Source organism: Orycteropus afer, unplaced genomic scaffold (genome assembly GCF_000298275.1).
Source record: "Orycteropus afer afer isolate SDZICR_OR568_19922 unplaced genomic scaffold, OryAfe1.0 scaffold00166, whole genome shotgun sequence".
NCBI classification, from domain to species: domain Eukaryota; kingdom Metazoa; phylum Chordata; class Mammalia; order Tubulidentata; family Orycteropodidae; genus Orycteropus; species Orycteropus afer.
The window spans coordinates 1,457,427-1,475,199 of NW_006921753.1; the positions used below are offsets into that span (position 1 = coordinate 1,457,427).

At 37.3% G+C, this 17,773-nt stretch overlaps 1 protein-coding gene across 1 annotated transcript in view; it reads right to left on the bottom strand.

Moving 5' to 3' along the window:
* DZIP3 (DAZ interacting zinc finger protein 3) overlaps positions 1 to 17,773 on the bottom strand; it is a 113,822-nt gene that overhangs the window by 13,057 nt on the left and 82,992 nt on the right. The window contains exons 21-25 of the mRNA XM_042781753.1: positions 12,683 to 12,751; positions 8,117 to 8,213; positions 6,567 to 6,670; positions 4,940 to 5,027; positions 2,879 to 2,980 (exon numbers count right to left, since the gene is read on the bottom strand). Of these exons, the coding sequence (XP_042637687.1) occupies positions 2,879 to 2,980; positions 4,940 to 5,027; positions 6,567 to 6,670; positions 8,117 to 8,213; positions 12,683 to 12,751 (460 nt within the window). The remainder of the gene's footprint in view (positions 1 to 2,878; positions 2,981 to 4,939; positions 5,028 to 6,566; positions 6,671 to 8,116; positions 8,214 to 12,682; positions 12,752 to 17,773) is intronic.

Below are 17,773 nucleotides of genomic sequence, written 5' to 3' on the forward strand. Positions count from 1 at the left end.
GCCTTCAACGAGATGGATTGACACGGTGGCTGCGATGATGGGCTCAAGTATAGCAGGGATTGTGGGGCTGGTGTGGGATCGGGCAGTGTTTCGTTCTGCTGTGCATGGGGTCACTATGAGTCAGAAACAACTCGACAGCACTTAACAACAACAACAATTGATACCAATGGAAGCATCAGTCAAGAAATCAGAAGACATATTGCACTAGACAAATATGCTGCAAGAGACCTCTTCCAAGTGCTGAAGAGCAAAGATGTCTCTTTGAAGACTAAGGCATGCCTAACACAAGGTGTGCCATGGTGTTTCCAATCATCTCATATGCATGTGAGAGCCAGAAAATGAATAAGGAAAACCAAAGAGGAGTCGATGCTTTTGAGTTGTGGTGTTGGCGAAGAATAATAAAAGTATCATGCACTGCCAGAATGAACAAATCTGTCCTGGAAGAAGTGCAGCTAGAATGCTCCTTGGAAGTGAGAATGGCCAGACTCCATCTTATCTACTTTGGTCATGGTGTGAGAAGGAACCATTCCCTGGAGAAGGATGTCATGCTTCGTAAAGTGGAAGGTTAGTGAAAAAGGGAAAGGCCCTCAATGAGATGGACTGACGCAGTGGCTGCCATGATGGGCTCAGGTATAGCAATGATTGTGAGGCTGGTACAGGGCCAGGCAGTGTTTCATTCTATTGGTCACTATGAGTTGGAGCCAAGTTGATGGCACCTAACAACAACAGTACAGCCCTGTACCAAGTGAAAGCTGTCACTGCTGTAGAAGGTAGAAAAGAAGGAAAAAGTTAAGGAAAAGAAAACCTAAAGTAGAAGACGAGGGTTGAAATACACAGCTTGCTATAGTAATAAGCTGAGATGTTTCAGTCATCTAGGGTTAATATGAGGATATACCATGTTGTACAGTTTTTCCCCAAAATTCTAGTCCTTCCTGGAACTTCAGAATGTGACCTTATTTGGAAATAGGGTCAATGCAGATATAATGATGTAAAGATGTAAAGATGAGATCATACTGGGAGTAGGGTGGGCTCTTAATCCAATATGACTGGTTTCCTTACATGAAGAGTGGAAGAGAGACTGGGGTGGGGTGGGGTGGTAATGGCCACATGAAGATGGAAACAGAGATGAGAGTTAGGAAGCTATAAGCTAAGCAATGTCTAGGCCTACCAGAAGCTAGAAGAGGCAAAGGATTCTCCTTTAAAAGCTTAGAGGAAGTATGGCACTGAAATACCTTGATGTTTAAAATCATGAAGGGAATGTGTCAGGCTTGTATCTTTACACCATACTTATTCAATCTGTATGCTGAGCACATAATCTGAGAAACTGGATTATATGAAGAAGAACATGGCATCAGGATTGGAGGAAGACTCATTAACAATCTGTGATACACAGATGACACAATTTTGCTTGCTGAAAGTAAGGATGACTTGAAGCACTTACTGATGAAGATTAAAGACTACAGTCTGCAGTATGGATTATACCTCGATATTAAAAAAACAAAAATCTTCACAATTGGTCTAATAAACCACTTCACGATGGATAGAGAAAAGACTGAAGTTGTCAAGGACTTCATATTACTTGGTTGTATCATCAACACCAATGGAAGCAGCAGTCAAGACATCAGCTGATGTACTGCATTGGGCACACCTGCTGCAAAATACCTCTTTCAAGTGCTAAAGAGCAAAGATGTCTCCTTGAAGACTAAGGTGTGCCTAAGCCAACCCAAGGTATTTTCAATCACCTCTTATACATGTGAGAGCTGGACAATGAATAAGGACGACCAAAGAAGAGTTGATGCTTTTCAGTTGTAGTGGTGGAGAAAAATGCTGAAAGTACCATGGACTGCTAAAAGAACTAACAAATCTGTCCTGGACGAAGTGCAGCCGGAATCCTCCTTGGAAGCAAGAATGGCCAGACTTCGTCTCATCTACTTTGGTCATGTTGTCAGAAGGGACCACTCCCTGAAGAAAGATATCATACTTGGTGAAGCAGAGTGTCAATGAAAAATGGGAAGGTCCTCAACGAGATGGACTGACACAGTGGCTGCCACGATGGTTTCAGATATAGCAAAGATCGTGAGGCTGGCACAGGACTGGGCAGTGTCTCATTCTGCTGTGCACAGAGTCTCTATGAGTTGGAGGCGACTCAATGGCACCTAACAACAACAGACTCCAGAACTGTTAGAGAACAGATTTCCTGGTATTTTAAGCCAACCAGTCTGCAGTACTTTCTCATGGCAGCTTATTTTGGTACTGAGAAGTGGAGTGCTACTATAATAAATACCTAATACATGGAAATGCCTTTGGAATTGGTTAATGGGAAGAGGCTGGAAGAATTCTGAGGCACTTAACAGAAAACACTCATGAAACTCCTAAGGCTTTCAAAAGCTAGAGGAGGCAAGGAAGGATTCTCCTTCAGGGGTTCTGGAGGGAACACGCCCTGCCAACAACTTGATTTTGGACTTTTGACCCCCAGAACTGTGAGAGAATAAGATTCTGTTGTAATTATCCTACCAATTTGGGGTATTTTTTACAATAGCCCTAGGAAACTGTTATAGACTACAATGGGAATTCTAAGTATTCATGATTATCTCCTATTACACAGGGAAACTGAAAGAGTAAATGAAAAATATTACCTCTTTAGATATCAAATAAATGACCAAAACCTAGTGATACAACCTATGCTTTGGCCTCACCTGAGCCAGTCAACTAATTCCATAATCTGAAGACTGGCAGTCAGAAACAAAATTATAATTAGTATTCACAACATGTGCTTATTCTATTTGGGGCACACATTACACTGCATTTTCAATATTTGTACAGCCTTATCATTTTATCCAGATGAAGATGGCAATTTTTTTAATCTTATATTTCTTACCAGTATCTCAGGATTCGGTGGTGGTGGTGGAAGCTGTACTGGAGGCAAGGTACTCAAGGCAAACCCTTGCTTCACCTTATTGATTTGTTCATTGTACTGAGTCTGATGGAAGAAGAGAAGCAATACTGAGGGCAAAATTAACTTCAAAAAACACAGCATATGGGAATAACTAATGTACAGTTTTGGAATATAGAATTTTCAGTATGGAGAACCTCTTTTGACATAAAACAATTCTGTAGATCATTCTTCCCACATGTAAATAGTTGTATTTTAGAAGTGTCTGTCGATTGACAAGATACAGATGCTCCAACTCACAGTGACACCACTGGGTTTCTAGGGCAGTAAATCTTTAAGGAAGTAAATATCCCCGTCTTCCTTCTGCAGAGCGGCTGGTGGATTTGAATTGCTAACCTGCCAGTGAGCAGTTAAATGCCTTAGGTACTGCACCACCAAAAAAAAAAAAACCACACTACTATTGAGTTGATTCAGACTCATAGTGACCCCCACAGGGTTTCCATGGCAGTAGAACTTTATAGAAGTAGATTGCCCCATCATTCTTCCACCAAGCGGCTGGTGGGTTTGAACCAGCAACTGTCTGGTTAGTAGTCAAATGTCTTAGGCACTGTGTTAACAGATACCTTGTGCTTATTCCTTAGCCCTCTCATAATCCTTAGCCCAAAAACAGGGACCACTGATATAAGGTAAAAGAAGATCTTGAAGTTTCAAGAACCTAACAGCATAATAGCTAAAATATAGAAAAATATACAAAGTTATTTATAAAAACAGTTGTTCATTTTAAAACTGGAGTGGAAATTTTAAGAATATTCATTCAATATCCTTATTTTGTTTATCTCAAAAGCTATCACTTTAGCTCACTTCAGCTCCACATCTACTTTTGTTTTAGTCTCTTGAATTTTTGTCAAAAATGAGACATTATTTCTTGAAGCTTAATGTTTTCAACATTTTTTTTTGGTATTGTCATCATTTTTCAATACTATATTATGTTATAAACAGTACACAGGAGCTGGAAAAAATTTCTTATAAACCAAAACATTCAGAAATTTCCACAGAGATATGCTTGAAATAGAACAAAGGGCTGTTCTTTCAAGGCCAAAACTTTGAATAACCCAACAAAAATGCTAAATATCACTAAAGATCAACTAAGGAAGAGAAATAAGAACAAGAAGGAAAAATCTAGAGAATTTGTTAGTGCCTTTTGAGGCAACTGTGCATATAATTAAACTTCATCGTTTTGCCGAAAATGTCGTGAAACTGCATGAAAATATCAACATTAAGTCATTATAATAATACACATATATATAAGGCATTTGGCTGCTAACCAGAAGGTCAGTGGTTCAAAGCCACTACCCACTCTGTGGAAGAATGATGAGGTGGTCTACTTCTGCAAAGATTTACAGCCTTGGACACCCAATGGGGGTCACTATGAGTTGGAATCAACTCGATGGCAATGAGTTTATGTATTATAATAGAACATTTTATCAACCTTAAAATACGACTACAAAAACATTCAAAGGCCAAATGAATGGATAATAAATATTCAATGGATTATCTCTTTAGATTACTTTTTGTTGTTGTTATTAGCAAGGTCTTAATTCTATTAAATCAATAATTAAGAATTTGTTGTTTTGCATTATGGAATCATTACATAAAAAGCTAAGGCTGAAACTCATACATGTCAAATTGATTTTCCTTTAATACTTTAAGCACATTATTATTCAGACCATGTTAAGATATTTCTTTTGATTGGGACAGAGTTAGTTTTGGAATTCTAGGGAAACCAGGTGTGAGGAGCAATTTTTGAGTTAATCATTTCCTGGGCTATGGGGATCAAATAAAGATCACAATGACCATATGTTTGCGTTTAGTGTGCAAGCTACAATTAACTACATGGAAGAAATCAATCTCAAATGGAAAACAGCACTGTTAATAACTGGAATATTAATAACTTAAATTTCTCTTAAAATGTTTTTAATTGTAGATTTTTAAGTATACCACCCATAACATTCAGCCAATTTACTATACATGTACTTCAGCACTTACCCTGAGGAATGCAATCTTGTTTCTAACATCCATCACAATGGCATTCCAACTGTCTACTGCAGCCTTTAACTGAAGTGATTCTAGGTTGCTGGTTTAGAAAAGAGACATATGAGATAAATCTTTTGTTTTATATATCGTTTAGGTTCCAAAAATTTTCCAATATGTTCTTCAGTAAATAATATTAAACACAAAATTACCTCCTTGACCAACAATTACATCAAGTGGGCACAAAGATGCATGGAAGGGCTTGTTATTAAAAATGAAAATAAAAACTACACAGTAATTCTTGTCTCAATACCAAATATAACTTATGCTTTTAGAAGACCAAATATGTTTCGGTCTTGATGGCATCATTCCTTAGGATGTATTTTAAAACCTTTGTAAATAAATTCTTCCAGTGAAGTAGGGAGACAGAGAAGACCTAACAGAGGAATTGCCCTATTCACCTAACACAAGAACATTCCCAGAGATGCTTGAGTGTTTTCAAGATGTTTGACTCATCCTGGAGGCTGGTTTTGTACATCTTCACATGGCTGCAGTTGGCTTATCCAGTTTCTTGGCAAGTTAGAGAAAGGCATTCTCTCAGGGAAGGCAAATTAGAAAAAAGTACCTTGTCTGGGAGCATTAGATTTTGGCTTTGTACAGTGCAAAAATTGCACAAACATAGCAGGCTCTGGTAATCCATGCTCAACAAATGTCGTTACTAAACCTAAAACAGTTTTGGAGTCAGTCAGCTCTAAGAGAAAGATTTCATGAGGCCTTTCAAAAAGCTCTATCTGTTATAACATCCCCACCCCAGTATCCCCCACCATAATTATTTTAAAAGAGCAGAGTATGTTATCAATGAGAGTCTCTCATTCAAAGTGACCTTAAAAATTTGAAATCCCTCTATTGAGCACATAGACAGATGACTTACAACAGAGATTCCCAAACCAGAACACACATCAGAATATCCTGAGACTCTTGCTCAATATCAGATTCTGATTTGTTAGAATTAAATCATCATCATCATCATTGACATGATCATCTTTTAAAAAGAATGACCAAAAAAAAAAAAAAAGACAACATGGTCCCAGACCAGGTCAAACTCAATTATTTGAGTTTGAGAGTATTTCCCCTAATATTGTAAATTTGAGGAGGATTTGATACAGCCTTTCCAATATTTAAAAGCCATTCATTTAGAGTATAACAGGAAACTGTCTTTAATATGATTTTAAGTATTAATATAGTGCTATTTCTCCCATCTTATTCTAAAAGTATTTAACATCAAGTATTAGAAGGGAAAACAATTATGAAAACATTTCCAATTAGAATTCACCTTGTTTTATAAATGTCTGCCCTTTATGTATATCTCTGCATGGAACTTTTGATGTTTTACCCAGAGGAAGGAAAAAAATTCTGTCAGCCGCTATTACTTCACTGAGCAGACTTCACAGTGCTTCAACGGAGGCAACAAAGCAAAAGCATCAAAGTAACTAAATGACTTTTGAAGTTTAAAGAAAACAAAGTGGGTTCTTTACTCTAAAGTTCAATATCATATATGTAAAACACATCACAGATAAGCTCAACCTTGGAGCCCTCTGCAAATATCTCTGAAATTCAAAGTGCATTAGGAGGGAAAGGTTACCTTGCCGCCATGTGAGTCACCCTGGCAAGCTGGCTGAGACACTCCCTTTCTGTCTGCTCTAGATGAAGCAAACCAAAGTCTCGACGACACTGTAAGAAATATACCTACAGATTTTTGAGAAAAAGAAAGGAGTTAAAGATGTCCTTCTTAACTTGTGCAAATAAACACATCTCTTCTCAGTCATCTCAAGTAAATTTTAAGCTATTTCTCAACATTTTCCAACTGCACCTGAGCTTCTGGACATTATAAAAACTTTTTGAACAATGTAATTTTTTTTTAATTCAATGGTTACTGGGTTGATAAACACTCTAGAATATTAATTTACAAATCTGCACATTTACTCAAATCATCTGGTAAACTTTACAGAATGTTGTCTTGGTCCCAGAGATTCTAATTTCATTAATATTGGGTACAGCTTATTCATCTAGATTTTTAAAAGCTCTCCAGTTACTCTAGTATGCAGTAAAGTTTAAGAACACTTAGAAGAAGGTCTGATATCTACTTTATTTTCATTGATGATGTAAAAAAATAAACAGAACATACAGAACCAAATGGGCCCTGGAGGTCATGTAGGCAAATTTCTCCCAAAGCAGAAATCGGTGTACTTTTACTGATGCAAGAACACTTAGGCTCTGTGTTTGTTTTGTTTACTACCAATTGCTCAGTGTCCACTAAAAATACCTTATTACACTCTTAGGCAGCATTAAGTGTTAACAAGTGCTTTCTTTCTAAAATTAGTACCAAAAGTAGAAAGCAACTTTCCTTTCTGACTAAAAGCAGTGAAAAACACTTTTATGGTAATCTGAGCTCTTTCTTTTATTAAAGCTAATACTCCAACAATTTATTCCCCAGGGATTTTTGGTTCAGATATGACTCCTTGGTTGGTGACTTCAGAATCTCAAGTACTCTGCTAGAGAATAGAGCTTACCCATGACAGAGGCAGGAAGGTTTTGTAATGCTTTTAATGTCAGTGAGTTCTCCAAAAATGTGAATCTTATTGTATATCAAGTTTGGTTATCTATAAATAAAAATTGCATGAACACATACAATCACATTTCTTTTGAGATACCCTAACTGTGGTGTTTAAGGCTAACCCAGAAGAAATTTGATAACTTTAGGGGGTCTGGAAGGTAAGTTGCATTTTGACATCGGAGTGCATGATAGGTATGTGTTTTGGGAAATCAGAGGAGCAGTAGAAGAAAAAGGAGGAATCACAGCCACAGTGAGATGTTACCCTTAGAAGTTTAGCTTAGTAATCTGGCTTTATAAGGATTTTCCCAAAATACTTCCATTTGCTATACACATCGTAGTAGAACAATTTCTTGGAGTTATCTGAGAAAATACAATATAAGGTCATCAACATTCAAGTACTCATGAATAATATACTATACCAATGAGTCAAAAGGCACCAGAGTTTTCCCAGCTGATCCTAAAATGTCTTATGTCTGTTTATTCAAAAAGCAGTCTTCTTTACAATTCTTTAATATATTAAATCCCCCATCCTATCCCATTTGTTGTTGTTAGTGGTGGTTTTTTCTGTCTGGTTTTACCTCAGCTGTTGAAGCTCTGTTGGTTTCTGTACTCAGTTTATTCAGGTGTGTTTTAATTGTGCTTTCCAGATTATGCTTCTCCACTTCCCACTGAGACCTGAAATATTTGACCGTGATTGTCAGTAACATCACAGCAAAAAAGAAAAGTCTCTTCCATCTTATTCAGAGGAAGAAAGATACAAGGTATACAGTAAACAGGAAATTATTTCTTAGAGAAGTATACAGCATATACAAACGAGTAGGTGCCGCTTGACCATCCTTTCTATCATAAAGAGATGAGAAGTTTTAATATCATTAGTATAGATATTATGATTAACAACGTGGCTCTGAAATCAAGTTGCTGCAAGATGAATCTAAATTCCACAATTTATTAAATGTGAAACTTTTGATGAGTTACTTAACTACTCTTTGCCTCAGTTTCCTCATATTTAAAAACAGAGAAAATTGTAATACTTATCTCAAATAGTTGTGAAAATTCATTAAGATAATCTACATAAGGCCTTTTGTATCTGGCAATAATAATAAGTACTAAATAAATGTTAGCTATTACTAATAAACTGGCATAAAATAAAGTTTAGGTATACCTTTTTTCTATTGCAGCAATAGTAATCATAAAGGTTTTTATCATCCTGGTTATAAAGTTAAGGAGCATTGGTGGTGTAATGGTTAAAGAGCTCAACTGCTGAGGCTGCTAACTGAAAGGTTGATGGTCTGACCCTATCAGTCATTCCATGAGCGATGGAGGAGGCAGTCTGTTTCTGTAAAAATTTACCGCTTTGGAGACCCTATAGGACAATTCAACTCTGTCCTATAGGGTCAATCTGAGTTGGCATCAAGTTGATGGCAATGGGTTTGGTTTGTTTTACTATAAAGCTAAGTCACATCATAAAATATACTGGTTATTTCAGTGCTCAAACACCTAAAATGAAAACAAATCCTATAGCTTGAGAGAGAGAGAGAGAGACAGAAAGAGAGGGGTAAAGATATTGCTTATGAAGGGCATTGATGGAAACTGTCTATCTGAGAAGTTTTTTAAAATTTTTTTTCTTTTTCTATTCCATCTCAGCTTTCCACGCTTGAATCCCAAAACACTAGTGCATACAAACTAAATTCTATATTTAATAAAAAGAATTAATTGAAAATATAAAATTGCAAAAGGGCCTTCACAAAAGCTATTCTCGATGTTTTATTAGAAACATCTGGATGCTTCAGCACCTAACAAACATTGAAGAAAAACCTAGTGAAATAGTATAGTCTAAATATAATAGTATATTCTAAATGCCATTAAAGCCGGAGTTTTTTTAGGAGAAAAAAAGTCATAAAATACTATACCAATATATTAACACAAAAGGAATTAATTACTAGGTTATTAAACATTGTGAAAAATTATATGTATGAGAACAAAAGAAAAAGTAGATAAATTAGACTTCATCAAATTGAAAACTTTTGTGCATCAAAAGACACCAACGGGAAAGTGAAAAGATAACCTCTAGAATGAGATATAGAATTTGGAAACCATGTATTTCATGAGGGACTTGTCTCCAAACAGAACTCCTAAAACTTTACAATAATAAGACAAATAACTGAATTTCAAAAAGCATGTAAAGGATTTGAACAGACATTTCTCAAAAACAAAAAAAATGCACAAATGGCTAATAAGTGTATGAAAATATGCTCAAGATCATGAATCAAGAAAATGCAAAACAAAACCATGCAACAAAAACAATGAAGTACCATTTCCCACCCATTAGGAGGGCTCTAATTTAAAAAGGGGGGAAAAATACTTAACTGTTGGAAATGATGTGGAGAAATTGGAACCCTTGTGCATTAGTGTTAACAAAAAAAAAAAAAAAAAACCAAATGCACTGCCATTGAGTCAATTCCGACTCATAGCAACCCCCAATGGATCAGCTTATGGATTTGAACTGCTGACCTTCTGGTTAGCAGCCAAATGTCCTAACCCCTATGCCACCAGAGCTCCTTACATTGCTGATTGTTGTTATATTATTATGTGCTGTCGAGTCAGACCCGACTCATAGCGACCCCTCCTTGGGTTTCCAAGGCAGTATCACTACGGAAGTAAATTGCCCCATCTTCCTTCCAAGGAATGGCTGGTGGATTTGAACCGCCAGCCTTCTGGTTAGCAGTCAAGTGCCTTAGGCACTACGCTACCAGAGCTCCCTACATTGCTGATAGGAGTATAAGATGGTTCAGCTGCTATGGAAAATGGTTGGTGACTCCTAAAAAAAGTCAAACATAGAATTACCATTTTCCCAACAATTCCACTCCTATGCATACACCCAAAAGAATTATAACATATTCAAACAAATACTTGCACACAAATGTTCACAGCAGCACTACGTACAACAGCCAAAAGATAGAAACAAGTTAATGGATAAACTAACCATGGCATATACATACAATAGAATATTATTTAGTAATAACAAAAAAGAATGAAGTATTGATTCATGTACAACATGGATAAGTTTCAAAAATAGTATGCTAAGTGAAAGAAAGCAGACACTAAAGGTCACATATTGTTATGATTCCATTTATATGAAATATCCAGAATGGATAAATCCATAGAGACAGAAAGCAGATTGGTGGTGCCAAGGACTTAGGGGAGAGGAGAATGAGGATAAATTGATTAATGAGTAAACCCGCTGCCATCAAGTCAGGTCTGACTCATAGCGACCCCTCCTTGGGTTTCTGAGGCTCTATCACTATAGAGGTAGATTGCCCAACCTTCCTTCTGGGGAGTGGCTGGTGGCTTTGAACTACCAGCCTTCTGGTTAGCAGTCAGATGCCTTAGACGCTACGCCACCAGAGCTCCCGATTAATGAGTAAGGAGTTTTATTTTTGAAGGATGAAAATGTTTTAGAACTAGATAAGGGTGGTGGTTGCACACAATTGTGAATGTACTAAATGCCAATGAATTGTATGAACACTTTAAAGTGGTTAATGTTATGTGACTTTCACCAAAAAAAATTATTCAAAAACTTAAATAATTATTTAAAAATAGAAGAGCAGAAAAATGATCAGGGCTATAGAAGAAACAAAATTGGTCATGGGTTGATAAGATTTAATCATTGTATCTAGACAATGGATGCTGTGGGTTCAATAAGCTACTCTCTTTACTTTTGTGACTCTTTGAAAATATTCTTAATAAAAAGTTAAAAGTAAACACTGGCCTCTGAGGGTTCAAAAAAAATGATATAACACTTCACACCCACTACGCACTATAGTGGCTGGGAAAAAAAAAAAGATAATAACAAGTGTTGACGAGGATGTAGAGAAACTGGAACCCTCACACACTGCTGGTGGGAATGTAAAATGATGGGAACACTATAGAAACCAGTTGGGCAGTTCCTCAAAATCTTAAATATAGAATTACCACAAGAGCCTGCAATTCCACTCTTAGGTATATACCCAAGAGAATATAAAACATATGTCCATACAAAAATTGAACATGAACGCTCATAGCAGCATTATGGATAATAGCCAAAAAAGTGGAATCAACCCAAACTCAAATACCCAGTAAATGATGAATGAACAAACAAAATGTGGTATACCATACATTGGAATATTATTTATACATTAAAAGGAATGAATAGTGATACATGTGAAAACGTGGATGAACTTTTTTAAAACATAGGCTAAGAAGTCAGTTATAAGAGGCCACATAGTATATAATTCTGTTTATATTAAATGTTTAGACCAGGTAAATCTGTAAAGATACAGAGTAGATCAGTAGTTGCCAGAAGCTGGGGGAGGGGAGTATGGAGAGTGACTGCTAATGGCTTTGGGATTTCTTTTGGGAGTGATGAAAATGTTCTGGAATTAGATAGTGGTTAATAGTTGCGCAACTCTGAGAATATACCAAAAACCACAACATTTTACACTTTAACAGTGTCAATTTGATGTTATACAAATTATGTGTAAATAAAACTGACATAAAAAATCCTTACAGGCAAAAATATATCAATCAGAATAAAACTCAACCAATTTCATAAAGCAGTCACATCTAGTAGATTGATTAAGTAAAAAAAATAAGAACTCTCAGACTCCAGTCCCTGACAATAATTTGTTGTGGGAGCATAACTTTGGTGATTTAATCTCTCTCAGCAGTTTCTATGGCCAGAGCTAAGGTGACTATACCTTCCAGTTTTCCTACGATACCTACTGTTGTCCTGATGTGATTATTGATACTGCTCACTTTTATGCTAAAATGTTCCCCAGTTTCGATGATAAATTATATAGCTACCCTAGCTAGAAGAAGCAATACCCTGGTAGTGAAATGATTAAAAGCTTGGCTGTAATGAAAAGACCTGTGATCTAACCCACCCAGCTGCTTCATGGGAGGAAAAGACCTGGTGATCTGCTCCCATAAAGATTACAGCCTTGGAAACACCATGGGCAGTTTTATGCTGTATTAAGGGTTGCTATGAGTCAGGATCAACTCAACAGCACACAACAACAACAACCTTACCCAAGAATGCTGAGTGAAATACAGAGTTTCAGAAACAACACATTCAACCAAATAAAAAACTAAGTTTTGACAGGTACCTTTTCACGGAAAGTTGTTCTTTAAGATTCTTGATTTCATTATCTTTAGCATGGATTTGACGCTGTAATCTAAGAAAATTAGGAAAAAAGTCATAAAATGTTAGAAATTATTTCTCATTCACATAGTCAGGACAGCTCTGCATGTGGCTGAGGAGGAACTAAGTAAATGCAGTTTGAACTACAAATTTTGAGCCTTAAAACAATTGCTGGATCCCCATATATCTGGCCCTTCTGAAATTTATCTGACTCCCCAAAGAAATAAGAACTAAGTTCTTAACTAGTAGATTAGAAAGTGGAGAGATGTGCTGTCTTATCTAGTATCCTCAGTTCAATGACTCAGAAAAAAGACAACAATCAGATATTTGTACTTTAGTTTACCCATTAGAAAACAGAGATGGCCTCTTGTGGGATTGAGAACTTTAAGTTCTTTAAAAAGACATTATTATATCAAGTCATGCAAATTTTCAAAGACTTAAGGACTGAAAGAAATCAGATCTTAAATATGGAAGTAATAAGACTACTACATGCAAATAGGAATTTTAATTAAAACTATAAATTATAACCAGCGAGTCACTCACATGACCAAAATGGGAAGACTGGGTAAGAATTTATATTAATCAGAAAACGTAACTTGCTATCAGTGATATGCAAGAAGCTACTAAGAGAAATGTAAAATAATATTTTTTGGTTGATACATATTCACATTTTTTTGGTTCTTCCTTTGTGCTGCTATATTTCTTTTAAAAACCAAGCCTTTATATTTATTTATTTGCTTTTGTTTTGGAGCACCCAGGGCAGGCCACGTAAGCAATGAGCTGGGCGTGTAGGGCCGGTGGGTGTTGCAGTGGCTGGGGGAGGTCGGGATGTGAGCGGAGTAGTTTGGAACAAGAAAGGAGCTCTGGTGGTGTAGTGCCTAAGGCATATGACTGCTAACTAGAAGGCTGGCAGCTCAAACCCACCAGCCACTCCCGGGAACGAAGACTGGGCAATCTATTTCCCATAGTGACCCTGCCTCGGAAACCAAAGGAGAGGTCACTATGAGTCAGGTCCGACCCTACAGCAGTGAGGTTTTTTTTTTAAGGGAGACAAACTTGTCTGTCAGTTTGTCGTACTGTGGTGGCTTGCATGTTGCTGTGAGGCTGGAGGCTATGCCACTGGTGTTTCAAATGCCAGAAGGGTTATCCATGGTGGACAGGTTTCAGCAGAGCTTCCAGACTAAGACAGACTCAGAAGAAGGAAGAGGCCATCCACTTCTCAAAGAAAATGACCCTATTCATAAGGTGAAAACCTTATGAATAGCAGTGAAACACTGTCTGATATATTATTGCAAAACTTTACGAATGGACCTGAAACACTATCCAATACAGTGCTAGACGATGAGTCCCTCAGGTTGGAAGGCACTCAAAATGCAACTGGGGAAGGGCTGCCTCCTCAGAGTAGTTGTTGTTGTTGTTGTTATGTGCCATCGAGTCGAACTCGACTCATAGTGACCCCTCCTTGGGTTTCCGAGGCAGTATCACTGCAGAAGTAGATTGCCCCATCTTCCTTCCAAGAAGTGGCTGGTGGGTTTGAACTGCCAGCCTTCTGGTTAGCAGTAAAGTGCCTTACCCACTATGCTACCAGAGCTCCTAAGAGTAGAGCTGACCTTAATGATGCAGATGGAGTAAAGCTTTGAGACCTCCATTTGCTGATGTGGCACAACTTAAAATAATAAACAGCTGCAAACATCCATTAATAATCAGAACATGGAATGTACGAAGTATGAATCTAAGAAAATTGGAAGTTGTCAAAAATGAAATAGAATGCATAAAGATTGATTTCCTAGGCATTAATGAGCTGAAATAGACTGGCTTTGGTCATTCTGAATCAGACAACCATATGATCTATTATGTCGGGAATGACAAAGAGGAAGGGTGTGGCATTCATCATCACAAAGAATGTATCAAGAGCTATCCTGAAGTACAATGTTGTCAGTGATAAGATAATAGCCATATGCCTACAAGGAAGACCAGTTAATACTAATATTATTCAAATTTATACACCAACCACCAAAGCCAAAGGTGAGGTAATTGAAAATATTGCCTTGGTAATAGAAATAATGCTGGAGATCACGATAGTATTTTGCAAGACCAATGATTTATTCATTGAAAATACCTTTTTTCAACAACACAAACGGAGGCTATATATGTGGACTTTGCCAGATGGAGTACACAGATTGACTACATCTGTGGCACGAGGTGACAGAAAAGCTCAGTATCTTCAGCCACAAAAGGCCAGGAACTGATTGTGGAACAGTGGAACAGACCATCAACTGCTCATATGCAAATTTAACTTGAAGTCAAAGACAATTAAAAGAAGTTCATGAGAGCCAAAATATGACCTTGATAATATTCCTCCTGAATTTAGAGCCTATTTAAAGAATACATTTGATGCACTGAACATCAGTGACCAAAAACCAGAGGAATTGTAGGAGGACATCAAGAACATCTATGAAGAAAGCAAAAGGTCATTAAAAAGACAGCAAAGGAAAAAAAGACCAATATGGATGTCAGAAGAGACTCTGAAACTTGCCCTTAAGTGAAGAGTAGGTAGAGAAAATGGAAGAAATAATAAAAGAGCTCAACAGAAGATTTCAAAGAGCAGCTTGAGAAGATGAAGCCAATTATTATAATGAAATGTGCAAAGACCTGGAGTTAGAAAACCAAAAGGGAAGAAGAACTCACTCGGTATTTCTCAAGCTGAAAGAACTGAGGAAAAAATTTAAGCCTCAAGTTGCAATACTGAAAGATTCTGTGGGCAATATATTGAATAATTGATGCAGGATACATCAAAAGAAGATGGAAGGAATACACAGAGTCACTATACCAAAAAGAACTGGTTGATGTTCATCCATTTCAGGAGGTGGCATATGATCAAGAACTAATGGTATCGAAGAAGTAAAAGCTGTGCTGAAGGAATTGGTGAAAAACAAGGCTCCAGGAATTGATGGAATAACCACTGAGATGTTTCAACAAATGGATGCCACACTAAAGGCAGTCACTCGACTATGCCAAGAGATTTGGAAGACAGCTACCTGATTAACTGACTGGAAGAGGTTCATATTTGTATCTATTCCAAAGAAAGGTGATCCCACAGAATGTGGAAATTATTAAACAATACCATCAATATCACATGCAATTAAAATCTTGTGTTGTTATGGGCCGTTGAGTCAGTCCTGCCTCATAGCAACCCCTCCTTGGGTTTCCAAGGTGGTATCACTATGGAAGTAGATTGCCCAACCTTCCTTCTGAGGAGTGGCTGGTAGTTTGAACCACCAGCCTTCTGGTTAGCAGTCAAGTGCCTTAGGCACTACATTACCAGAGCTCCTTACTGAACCTTACTGAAGATAATTCAAAAATGTTTGCAGCAGTATACTAACAGAGAACTTCCAGAAATGCAAGCTGGATTCAGAAGCAGACGTAGAACTTGAGATATCATAGCTGATGTAGGAAAGATCTTGGCTGAAAGCAAAGAATACCAGAAAGATGTTTACTTGTGTTTTATTGACTATGCAAAGACATTCGACATATGTGTGGATCATAACAAATTATGGATAACATTGAGAAGAATGGGAATTCCAGAACACTTAATTGTATTAATGAAGAACTTGTACATAAGACCAGGAGGCTGTTGTTCAAATAGAACAAGCAGATACTGCATGGTTTAAAATCAGGAAGGGAGTGTGTCAGCGTTGTATCCTTTCACCATACTTATTCAATCTGTATGTTAAGCAAATAATCCGAGAAGCTGGACTATATCAAGAAGAATGTGGCATCAGGATTGGAGGAAGGGTCATTAACAACCTGTGATACTCAGATGACACAACTTTGTTTGTTGAAAGTGAGGATGACTTCAGGCACTTATTGATGAAGATTGAAGACTACAGTCTACAGTATGGATTACCAAAAAACCAAACTAAACTCACTGCCGTCAAGTCAGATCTGACTTAATAGTGACTCCTCTTGGGTTTTTGAGGCAGTATCACTATGGAAGTAGATCACTCAATCTTCCTTCTGAGGAGTGGCTGGTGGGTTTGAACTGGCAGCTTCTGGTTAGCAGTGAAATGCCTTAGCCCTCAATGTAAAGAAAACAAAAATCCTCACAACTGGACCAACGAGCAGGATCTTGATAAATGGAGAAAAGATTGAAGTTGTCAAAGACTTCATATTACTTGGTTCTACAATCAACAACAATGGAAGCAGCAGCCAAGATATCAGACAATGTATTGTATTGGAACAATCTTGTACAAAAGACCTCTTTCAAGTGCTGAAGAGCAAAGATGTCTCCTTGAAGACTAAGGTGTGCGTAGTCCAGGCCATGGTATTTTCTCTTGCCTCGTATGCATGTGAGAGCTGGACAATGAATAGGGAAGACCGAAGAAGAGTTGATGCTTCTGAGTTGTCATGTTGGTGAAGAATACTCAGAATACCATGGACTGCAAAAAGAACTAATAAATCTGTCCTGGAGGAAGTGCAGCCCAGAATGCTCCTTGCAAGAAAGAATGGCCAGACTTTGTCTCACCTACATTGGTCATGTTGTCAAAAGGGACCATTCTCTGGAGAAGGACATCATGCTTGATAAAGTGGAGGGTCAACAAAAAAAGGGAAGGCCTTCAACAAAATGGATTGACACAGTAGCTGTAACAATGGGCTCAGCTACAGCACGGATTGTGAGGCTGGCATAGGACTGCTCAGTGTTTCATTCTGTTGTACATAAGGTCGTTATGAGTCAGAGATGACTTGACAGCACCTAACAACATTAATTTGCTTCTCTATGAAGAAATTTATAGCAAAAACACATTTCTCTGTAAGTCTCTGATATATTTAGACTCTTAGGATTGATTCATAGTTTAGGTTAATATAAATTACTGTCATAATAAAACCTTGAAGCAATGATTTTATTATTGGCTGGATTGCTCACCACTAGATTTCAGAGACTACTACCTCACCTTTAATATTAGTATCTCAGAAGCTATAGAGACTTTTAATCAAATTGCTGTTGGGCTAATGACACAGTAAAACAAAATAGTAACAACAACAACAACAAAAATCT